The sequence below is a fragment of the Brassica rapa genome, unplaced genomic scaffold, assembly GCF_000309985.2.
Source record: "Brassica rapa cultivar Chiifu-401-42 unplaced genomic scaffold, CAAS_Brap_v3.01 Scaffold0772, whole genome shotgun sequence".
Classification (NCBI taxonomy): domain Eukaryota; kingdom Viridiplantae; phylum Streptophyta; class Magnoliopsida; order Brassicales; family Brassicaceae; genus Brassica; species Brassica rapa.
Window position 1 is genome coordinate 1,968 of NW_022610712.1, and position 11,866 is coordinate 13,833.

The 11,866-nt window shown below is 43.0% G+C and overlaps 1 protein-coding gene across 1 annotated transcript; it reads left to right on the forward strand.

Annotated features, from left to right (window-relative positions):
* Positions 1–2,206: 2,206 nt before the first annotated feature.
* Positions 2,207–9,481, forward strand: LOC117130998. The gene is made up of 2 exons (XM_033283491.1): positions 2,207–3,246; positions 9,056–9,481. Exons 1-2 carry the CDS (start codon positions 2,779–2,781, stop codon positions 9,086–9,088), a joined length of 501 nt encoding a protein of 166 aa, XP_033139382.1. The 5' UTR covers positions 2,207–2,778; the 3' UTR covers positions 9,089–9,481.
* Positions 9,482–11,866: the final 2,385 nt, after the last annotated feature.

Sequence of the window (11,866 nt, forward strand, 5' to 3'; positions counted from 1 at the left end):
CCCTATCTTTGCACCATACTTCCATCTTCTCTTTAACTCCTCCAAAGCCTCCACATGATCAGTCTAAGTCTTTCCTAGACTTAACTTCACAAGATAACTCCTTCAGAACACTTCTGAAGCTTGATTGAACTCTTCTAGACATCTTCTAGAGCTTGCCCTATTCTTGTACAAGCTCCATCTTCTCTTCAGTTCAACACTCCCCCTCAAGCTTGACTTTAGGAGATCCTAAGCCAAGCTTGGAACTCTGAAGAGTCTCCCTCATTAAAAACCTTACAAGGAAAACCCATTGGGACAAAACCTTGCAAGGGAAAAAGAGTAGAGCTCTCCAAAGCCTAGGGATTGGCCAGTGAACTCTTGTGCCTTAGAACCAGTGAGGTTGGACACAAGAAGTTCTGGATCACGGCCTAAACTGGTGCAGCAACTCCACAAGACTTTGCGCACTCAACAACTCAGCTTCACCTCTTCATGGAACTGGTTTGAGGTCTCCCCCTCTCAACTGACTTCACAGCCTTCTTAGAGAAGCTAGGACACGACCAGATCATCTTCACAACACTAGTGAGGCTGATCAACACTTCACACACGGCTTGCCCTCTTCATAGAACTGGTTTGGATATCCCCCTCTCAACCGACTTCACAGCCTTCTTAGGGAAGCTAGGAAATGATCAGGTCCTTCTTTGGTGAGGCTCAAGCACTGGTACCTGATACATTATCCCACAGGTGCATCAGTACCTATTAAAAACAAGAAAATGAATATCCTGCATCACACTTGATGCACACAATCTCACAATTCAATCATAATCATCTTAAGTATCTTTTCAAGCACAAGCAATGAATAAGATGAATGAAAAAGATTGAAAAGAGTTTTAAAAATCTAAGGGAACTTCCCTTGTGTTTTTGTGAGTTTCCAAACTCTCTCAATGCACCATCTTCATGGCATCATCAACTTCTTGGAAAGGCAGAGTGGATTCATCAGCTTCTCCTCAATCACCTCTCATTGAAGCTGCTTTGATGGAGAGCCTTCTTCCTCACTTGCCAAGGCTGCTCTGAACAGCCTCTTGCCTAGACACGCCACTGACTTGGTCCGGTTGATGATCCTTGTAGAAGCTTTTGCAAAAGACTTGTTACTGACCATGGATCATATGCATTAAGACTCCCCCTCAAGCTTAGAACCGAAACCAGAAGAAGCTAAGCTTGTGATGATCCTATGCATCTCCATGGTCTAATAACTATCATCTTTCATGATAGCTTTCTTCTTGTGAGTTTACTCTCTTCCTTAACCAGGAACTAGGGTGTTTGAATCACCATAGAGAGTCTCACAAGACACACCTCTCATTGCATAATGACCCATGCTACACTTCCTGTAGACTAAGGACTAGATATGTCCAATGGTATTATGCAATGGCTATCTCTCATTGCATACTCAATCACACTACACTTCCTGTAGATTATGGACTAACATGTCCTAGTGATGATATGCAATGGCACAAGACCTTTGTCTCTACATTCTTGGTTGATGGCGAGTTACATGTATCACTTCCCTTGTGTACCTAACACCACCAAAACTCAATGCAAGATCAGATCATCCCATTGGGATCAAACCAAGATCATCCATCCTGTTTGATCACCAATGCCACAATAATATATGATACTTGAAACAAGCTAGACAATCAAGACAATCTAGCAAAGACAATCAATTCAGTTTTTTTTTTTAAATGCAACAATAGATGAATGCATTAGGTTACACTAACTATATGAATGAAACAGATTCAATCCAAAATGGAACACAAGTCTAGATGATACTTCTGCAATTAAGGCGACAAGAGTGACACAATTCATGCATATGCTCACTAGTTTTATCAAGGCCAATGATTCAAGTAGCTTAGACATACTTCTAAATGCTTATAAGACATCACTGATGGATTTAACTATGGCATAGCAACAATCAGAACTGGATTGAGTCGAGACAAGCAGATTTCAATTTCTAACAATGACAATGCAAGTTCTATACAGTTCTCTAAATGCAAAGCTTATATCAGGTCATTTGCAATTTAGGCTCATTTTTAAATGCATTACTACATGAATGCACAATCTTAAAGAATTAGCTATATGAATGCAACGGGTTCAATCCATGAGTAATATTAAAGCTCTGCACAACAGTTTCAATCAGAACCAATGATGCAAGCAACTTAGACAATTTCTAATTGATGCAAGACTTTCATTGATGGATTAAACATAGGCAATAACATCAGATAACACTAGGATTGAACTTAGACAGTATGAGATATGCTTATGTATGCAAAAGAACTTATCAATCATGATGCAAGCAGCAGAGACATTCTACTCAATTCTACAACACATCCATGATGATTCAAGCTATGACAACACTCAAGACAATGCAATAAACAAAACATGAGATTCTGGGACTCTAGACACCACTCACAGCATAATAAATAAAGACACAAGCTCTTATTAAGGGTTAAGAGGTTTGCTTACAAACAAGAGATCCGAGCTGATCTCTTGAACCTCCATGGGCACGGTTCACTTGAACTTGGCATGAACTTGATACTTGGATTCAGTATCCAACACCTTTCCTTGGTGTGCCCATCCCTCTTGCAATGCTCACTCTCCAATGCTTCACTCTTCGGCTGGATCACTCCATGATCAGCTTGCAATGGTCTTGGTTTACATTGCATCACCCTCCTGGTGATGCTCTTTCTTTGCATGTCGACTGTCCTCTCTACACTCATCTGATGCGTAGGCTATGGTGACTAAACCACCATGGACAGAACCATAAGTCATCTCTCCATTGTCACAACATCCTCTCTACCCTCTTTGGAGCAGGCTGTGGACTTCCCACAGAATGTTGGCAACAGGCTTCATTTTACCATTCTATTGTATGATAAGGATGAACTTCAAGACCAGGAGCACATCACCCTAACAGCTGCGCTTAAATCACTGATCCATCCTTTTGCTTTAAGCTTCAAGTACTCTCAGATCACCGGCCTTCCTCATGGCATAGGTGGTGACCTTCTTCTTCTTGTGTGCCTTGAACCAGGAGCTCAACAACCTCGTGGCCTGCGCTTCTTAAACCGGCTTCTACACACAAGAACCTTCCCATTGCTCCACACAATGGTTGGTCTTCCGCTTGTATGTCTTGAACCAGGAGCTCAACAACCTCGTGGCCTGCGCTTCTTAAACCAGCTTCTACACACAAGTATCTTCCCATTGCTCCACACAATGGTTCAAGTCTTCCTCTTTTCTTGGATAGGTGGTGAGCAGAGAACACTTCTTGTGAACCTGAAACACCACTCAAACTCCAGCAAGGATAAGACACAAGAGTATTGGGATCAATCCTTGATTAATCATCAGGTTTGATTCCCAATCTCACAAGCAATGCAACAGATAGACACAAGGCATTATCAAGTTCTATTCTTTGCAAGCTAGCTCTCTAAGAACAAGCAAGATCCTAACAGATTCAAGACAAGTTACTTAGGCACTTTTAAAAGCTTCTTTACTCAGCACTTTAGACATGAATCTAATGCTTCAATGTAAGATAGCCACAAGACATATGCAACAGCTTTAAATTCAGTTTCAATCCATGTATGCAAGCAGATTCAGTTAATCACTCTAAGCATCACTATGAAACGAAGCTAAGCATATTAATCACATTCAGTCACCAAACAAAGCTCTTAAAGTATCCTGGGACAGATTCTAAACATTTTAATTTATCAATCTTTAACAGTCCTCAGGTTTTCAATCACATCACACATTACAACCAGTCAACAACACAAGCTCATTATCAAGAGGGTTTTAAAATCGCTTACACAAGGAACCAGGTTGGTTCCTTAAACCTCCAAGGGGACTGGCCATGGCTTTTGTTGAATCTGAGAGTCTGGATAGTCACCCCCTTCTACTCCTTCAGTTCATGACCACCTTCTTGTTTCTCTCCTGCCCACTCAAAGACTCCTCCTTTCTCCAAGTCTTCTAGGCGCACCACCTTGACAGCTTTCATGATGAACCGGGTGAAGAAAGCTCTTGGAGGAGGCCCGCCTTGGATGAGGTTCGTGAGTCCTCTCCATAAACTATTCTTCTCTCCAATGAGTCTCTCCATCAGTATAGACAGGGAAAGGATGAGAGACAACGCCCTTCAGATCTTCTTCTCATGGAGAAACTGAACTCGGATGGGAATGTCTTCAAGGATTGGATTTGAGCTGAGGGTAGAGCTTGTGTTATGTGGCGGAAGCTACAGCTCAGGTTCTGATGAACCTGGCTCTGATACCATATGAATTTTTAAGAGATCTCTACTCTGGTAGTATGTGGTGTGTGTATAAGCTTCAATGAAGAATGATTGAGCTTGTTTCTAGGTGATTTTAGGAAGAGAGATTTGTGAGAGTGTATAAGAGACTTAAGAAAGAGAGATTAAGAGACTTAAGAGACTAGAGAGACTGAGAGAATAAGAACTGAAGATTAGTGTTTCAGATTAGAGAGGAGAGGGGAAACCCCCTAACTCACTTAGTCTATTAAATCGCCAATCTTGGCTTTATATTGTCTATCTAACACTTTGCAATATCATAAACCTATATCCTAGGGCTGATAATAACTTAATGATGGACGGCCTGATGAGATAAGGCTGGTCTTTGGTCTTGGCAGCTTGGCTTGTAATTGGTTTGATTCAAACTGAGGCAAAAAGGAGGACTGAAGGCGCCAATGTATCTATGCTCCTTATGTGACCAGATACAGCTTCTCCTTTTGCCTTTACCTTTTTGCTTTTGCTTTCACGTACAGCATTCTCCTTATCTATACAAGATGCTCAGCATATTCCTTCCCTCCATAAGCCTTCAACGGTCTTGTTAATTCAAACCTGCCGCGCCCACACATTGCACAACTTGATCAAGACTGATCCGAGTGATGGCTGTACCGGATGGGATGTACGGACGCTGTACGGCCTTGAGGTCCGTACACTCGTCCTATGCCTTCATCCAACTTCCTTCTATGTTAACCCTTACACCTTCTTGGATCACCCTAGGCCGTACCATGTCCGTACCGAACGCCCTATCTTTGCACCATACTTCCATCTTCTCTTTAACTCCTCCAAAGCCTCCACATGATCAGTCTAAGTCTTTCCTAGACTTAACTTCACAAGATAACTCCTTCAGAACACTTCTGAAGCTTGATTGAACTCTTCTAGACATCTTCTAGAGCTTGCCCTATTCTTGTACAAGCTCCATCTTCTCTTCAGTTCAACATTCAAGACCTGGTGGTGGATGCATGTATACTTCATCTTCCAACTCTCCTTGAAGGAATGCATTCTTCACATCCATTTGCCACAAATCCCACTCAAGATTCACAGCTAAAGATAACACAATCCTGATAGTATGAAGTTTAGCCACAGGAGCAAAGGTCTCAACATAGTCCTCACCATATGTCTGAGTAAACCCTCTTGCCACCAACCTAGACTTGCGCCTCTCTATTCTTCCATCAGGATGAAACTTGATTGTGAACACCCATTTACTAGTCACTGCCTTCTTCCCTTTAGGCAGCTCACTCTCATACCATGTTTCATTCTTAATCATGGCTCCGGACTCATCAGCGACTGAATCTCTCCACTCTTTTAAAGCCATAGCTTCTTCATATGTCCTTGGAATATAGCTCTCATCCAAGCTTACTGTGAAGGCTATATGCTCGTCCGGAAACTCTGCAAAGGAACACATAGCTTGAGAAGGATGCTCCACAGCCTGGGCATTGTAGTACACTCTCGTGTTTACCCAGTTGGAAGCATCTCTCTTCACCCTTGTGCTCCTCCTTAGCTCCTGAACTTGTTCGTCTTGTGTTTCTTGCCTATCTTCACTTGATTGAGCACCACTCTCATTTGACCCATCAGGATCTACTTCCCAATCTCCACTAGACTGAGTACCACTCTCATCTGAGCCAGTAGACTCTCTTTGCCCATCTCCACTAGACTGAGCACCACTCTCTACTTCCTGTGTCATCTCTTGATTATGCTGGCCTGAATCTTCTTGATTGTGCACTTGCTCATGAGATTCAGTTCCATTCCCCCTCTCATGATCAAGAGGAGTTGTTCTTTCAGCTTCACTAGTAGGATTGGAAGACTCTCTTCTTCCAGATTCCTGATCCTGGGATAACCCTATCCCTAGCTTCTCCAACAGCACCCTCAGTGTTGTTGCTCTATCAGATGGAGCTTGAGACAAATCCTTCAGATTTTCCCACTCCTTTTCTTCATAATACCCTTTGGATTCAATAAACTTCACTTCTCTAGATACCATCACTCTCCTTGCTTCAGGATCATAGCACTTGTATCCCTTCTGAGTGATAGAGTATCCAATAAACATTGCCTTAGTACTCTTTGCCTCCAGCTTGTTTCTCTGTTCTCCTGGAGTCATGACATAGCATACACACCCAAATACTCGTAGGTGATCAATAAAAGGCTTGCTCTTATTCAGCACCTCAAATGGAGACAGATTCTTCAGTATCTTGGTTGGGACCCGGTTGATGAGGTAGCAAGCAGTTTGAACAGCATCTCCCAAAATCTTTTTGGGACATTTGCATGAAACATCATCGACCTAGCAACCTCCATCAAGTGCCTATTCTTCCTCTCAGCTACACCATTCTGCTGTGGTGTGTAGGGACAACTGGTCTGATGCACAATCCCATGCTTGGCTAGATGACTCTTGAAGGCATTGCTGATGTATTCACCTCCGTTGTCTGATCTCAGTACCTTCACAGTAGCATTGTATTGATTAGATACATATGCTTGGAAGTTCATAAACGCTTCTAGCACCTTATCTTTAGATGGAAGCAATGTGAGCCATGTATACTTAGACTTCTCATCAATGAATGTCACAAAGTATTTATGGCTGTCTCTAGACATGCATGGAGCGGTCCACACATCCGAGTGAACTAGATCAAAGCAATGCTCATAAGTAGTCTTAGATGTTGGGAAAACAGTCCTACAATGCTTTCCTAATATGCATGCTTCACAATCCAAGTGATTGAATGACATATTAGGGATTATCAACTCAATGGCACGAGCATGAGGATGTCCTAATCTAGCATGCCAAGTAATACTATCAATCTTCTCAGCAGTACTACTCAAGCAACTAGAATCAAAGGGATTAGAGGTCTTAGCCAAGTCGAGGTGGTATAGCTGATTTTTGCTGTCTCCTCTGCCAATGACTCTCCCAGTCTTCAAATCTTGGAACTCAACTTCATCAGGTCTGAATACCACTTGACAATCAAGATCAATGGTAGCTTTCTTCACAGATAATAGATTTGAAGTGAACTGAGGCATATAGAAAGCAGCCGTGTCCTTCTCAAACAGTTTGAGCTTTCCCACTCCTTCTATTGGGATCATAGCGCCATTAGCTATCTTAACACTCCCTGTTGCAGCCTTGATCTCACTTATGAGCCTCCTATCACTGATCATATGATGACTTGCTCCAGAATCAATCACCATGGGTTTAGAAGCTCCGGATTGTATAGTATGCTTCTTGCTTGCTGTTAAGGCTTGTACATGTTCCATGAACACTCTCCATTCCTTCCTGGTGATGCGATCATCAGCTCCACTCCCTTTCTCCTGCTCCCTTAACACCCCACTGTCTTCTACTGATTCCCCCATGTAGGCTGAGTAAGAACACTCTCCCACAACTCTCTTTCTACCCTTTCCTATGTTGATAGGAGCTTTGGATAGCATTCTGCACCTTCTCTTCTTCCGGAAGCCCTCACTCCTACTCCCGGTTGGCTTCCATGAGCTCTCACTCCTACTCATGGTTAGCCTCTCATCATCTCTCATTATCTCATACGCCCTTCTTATAAGCCCACAAATTTCTTCCATTTCCGGAAGCTGTTCCCCTCTTAGAACCATCTCTACCAGCCACCCATATGATGACTCCATGCTCGCCAAGAGCTTCAAGACCGTCTCTTGCTCTTGTGTAGTATACCCATCCACATGGGATCTCAACCCTTGTAGTTCAACCCACAAATGTTGTAGCTTCCTCACATGGTTATTGAACTCTTCTCTTCCTGGTTTACCTCCACTGATCACCTTCTTGACTTCATACACTCTCCTAAGACTGATCTTGTTCTCATAAACATCTTCAATCTTCTCAAGCAGTGTACTTTCTTCAAGACTAAAGCAACTTCCACTTGTTTCTCTTGCTGTCTGATCTTTCTCAGCAGCTCTACCCTTCAAAGACTCTTCCTTCTCATGGTTTCTCCAAACTCCACACCTCTTCAGAGTCGCTCTCATTTGTGAGAACCACCCCCACTCATTTCTTCTATCTTCCTTCTCTTCACGCCTTGCTGAACCACACGCTAGACCCATCTCCTGACCTTGTCAAACACCTAAAGGGACTCCCTTGAAGCTGACTCTCCAAAAGAAACACCAACAGACACAAACTTGACTTTTAAAGGATCTAGCTCTCGACAACTCTCAAGAACTCTCAAGAACACTCAAGAACATTTAGAAAAACGAAATCACTCTCTCCTTTTGAACGAACCTGGCTCTGATACCATCTTAGATTTGGTGATTTAAGAAGTGATTAAGTCTAATCTGAGAATTAAAGAGATTGGAGATTAAGAACAAGAGAGAGACTTAAGAGAGAGAGACTCAAAACTCCATAACTTTATTAATGAGTGAGGTTACATATTTATAAGAGAGCTACAAGGGTTTCCAAAACTCGAAATGGGCACTATTGAAGCATGTGAAGTCAAAGGTTGCTTTAGAGATGGACGGATAAGAGGACTCGCATGCTTCCTCTCCTTACAGCCTGTCACAGCCTGGCATGCTCTTCCCTTATCCTCTCAACGTTCTGATCTTCTCCTCTTGAGTAACTCTTCCGCGTTTACCATTTCACTTGGGCAATGCATGGTAAGTTTTGGTCGAGGCTTGGATGGTACGGACTGTACGGCTTGTACGGCCTTGTACGGACGTCCGTACCATACTCTCTCTAAACTCCACTCTGCCTCATCTCTTCATCTCCTCAACTCCTCTTCTCTTCTCACTTATATGCTTAACTCAACTCAACAAATGGTTCAGGTCGTCCTCTTGTCTTGGATAGGTGGTGAGTAAAGAACACTTCTTGTGAACCTGAAACACCACTCAAACTCCAGCAAGGATAAGACACAAGGGTATTGGGATCAATCCTTGATTAATCATCAAGTTTGATTCCCAATCTCACAAGCATTGCAACAGATTAAAACAAGTCATTTTCAAGTTCTATCTTTGCAAGCAATCTCTCTAAGCACAAGCATTTTCAGATTATGCAAGCTACTTAGGCATTTTCTAATTGATGCTAGACTTTCATTGATGGATTAAACATAGGCATTAGCATCAGTAAACATAGACATGCTTATGTATGCAAAACAGCTTTTCAAAACATGTTGCAAGCAGTAGAGACATTTTACTCAATTCTACAACACATTCATGATGATTCAAGCTATGGCAACACACAAGACAATGCAATAACAAGACATGAGATTCTGGGACTCTAGACACCACTCACAGCACAATAAATAAAGACACAAGTGTTGAGATGAGCTGAGGAATATGAGGAGAGTTGTTCAGGGTTGAAGAGGTTGTGATGTGGAGAAGAGGAGAAGGATTGGCCTTAGGGAGAACCGTCCGTACCGGTCCGTACAGGTCCGTACCATGGCCGTACGGCCGTACAGACGGTATCGACCAAGCGGTAAAGAAATGTTACCGCGAGAAGAAGTTCACGGTCTGATCATGTTTTGCCTTGACCAAAGAAGGCATATGACCGTTTATGGATAGAGGAAGAGCGTCTCTACAGGCTGGCACAGGCTGGAAGGATAAGGTTCACTTTTAGCATAGTGACCACGCGTGTGGAGAGGCTCATTGGTCCGGTTCAAATTAAAGGCTCCCTTAGACTTGACCTCACATGCTTAGTCTCTTCTTAAACCCTAGTATCACCTCCTATATATTGTAAACACTCTCTCATTAATTAAAGTATGCGAGTTATGTTACTCTCTCTCTAGTCTCTCTCTCTTGTTCATCATGGATCATACTTAATCTCCCCATTTCTCTCACAATCTCTTCTAAACTCTCTTAATCTCTTACCAAATCTCTCTTAATCTCTCAATACCTATTCTACTCTCTAATCTCATATGGTATCAGAGCCAGGTTGGCTTTGGTATTGAGAGATCCTTGTTCCTTTCTTTACATTTGCGAGTTTGTTCTTGTGTGTTAAAGAAGAGGAGATGGAGACGACCAACTTTAGCAAACTGGTGACGGTTCCGGTTGCACTGAAGGGAGGCTCGAACTACTTGATGTGGTCCCAGTTGGTGAGGACTACCATTGGAAGGCTAGGGTTGTGGAACCACATCACAGATGATGGTCCGGAGCCAGTGGCCAAAGAAGATGAAGAAGAAGGCGACGGGAAGACTCTTGCGGTAGCTGAAGCAAAGAGATGGGTCCAAGAGGATTTGATGGTGCTGTCTGTGCTCCATGCCTCCCTGGAGCTCCCCATACTTGAAGCTTACGTGCACTTTGAGACTCCTAAGCGCCTTTGGGACATGCTCCATAAGAGGTATGGAAACAAGTCCAACATAAGCCGGGTGTTTGATCTGAAGCAAACCATCAGTGTCTTGAGGCAAGATGGAGAAGATCTCACCAAGCACATGGGGAAGTTTGGAGCTTTGTGGTCCGAACTTGAGAGTCTTAGACCCAACACAACTGATGAGGAATCGCTCATTGAGAGGAGAGAGCAAGATCAGGTGTTTGGGCTATTGATGACTCTAGATGAAAGCTACCAGGATGTGATCAAGCATATCCTGAGATCACCTACTCTCCCATCCATGGAGGAGGTATGCGCACAACTTCAGAAGGAGGAAGGCTCTCTTGGGTTGTTTGGAGGCAAGAAGGGAATGTCCACGGCTCATAAAGCAGAAGAGGCGCAAGCAAACAAGGCAGCGTACCGTGGAGATGGAAGGAAGTATGAGAAGTATGAGGGAAGCTGTGAGCATTGCAAGCGGCAGGGGCATAAGAAGAGTCAGTGCTGGATCCTACATCCACACCTCAGGCCTAGCAAGTTCAACAAGGATAGAGAAGCTAAGGCTCACCTTTCTGCTGAAGCAAGTGGTGCCGGCTCATCAGGGGCTAGTCCAAATGTCAAGGCGGGTGAAAGTGAAGGCAGAGCTCTAACTTCTCAGGAGGTGATCACCAAGGCTGACTTTGAGGCTTTCATCCGAGCCCTCAAGGAGTCTGGTAAAATGCTAGGCAACACTCTTGGATACTCATACTCTGCTCATACATTACCTAGTATCTCTGATAAACTGTTAGACATTTTTAAAATCTCATGTACTGCCACTGCTCATACTAGCATAACTGATAGATTGTTAGGAGTAGTTAAGAGCCTGAAAGCTGAAAATGAAACATCTAGAACCAAGACTGCTAGGAGCTTGCATAAACCATTGATAATTGACTCTGGTGCATCTCATCACATGATTAGTGATAACAATCTGATAAAAGACATAGAACCTGCCCTTGGACATGTTATGATTGCAAATGGAGATAGAATTCCCATTAGGGGCATTGGTAAACTGAACTTGTTTAATAAGGATTCAAAAGCTTTTTACATGCCTGAGTTCACCTCTAATCTTTTATCAGTTAAGAAATGCACTACTGATCTTCAATGCAATGTTATTTTCAGTCCTAATGATGTTAAGTTTCAGGATATTAAGAGCAGTAAGTTGATTGGGCAAGGAGCAACCAAGGGGGATCTTTACATGATTGAAGACCTTGCACCTATTTCTAGTTCTTGTTTCTCGTTTAGTTCTGTTTCTTCCTTAAGTACTGATGCTCTGTGGCATGCTAGGCTAGGACATCCAC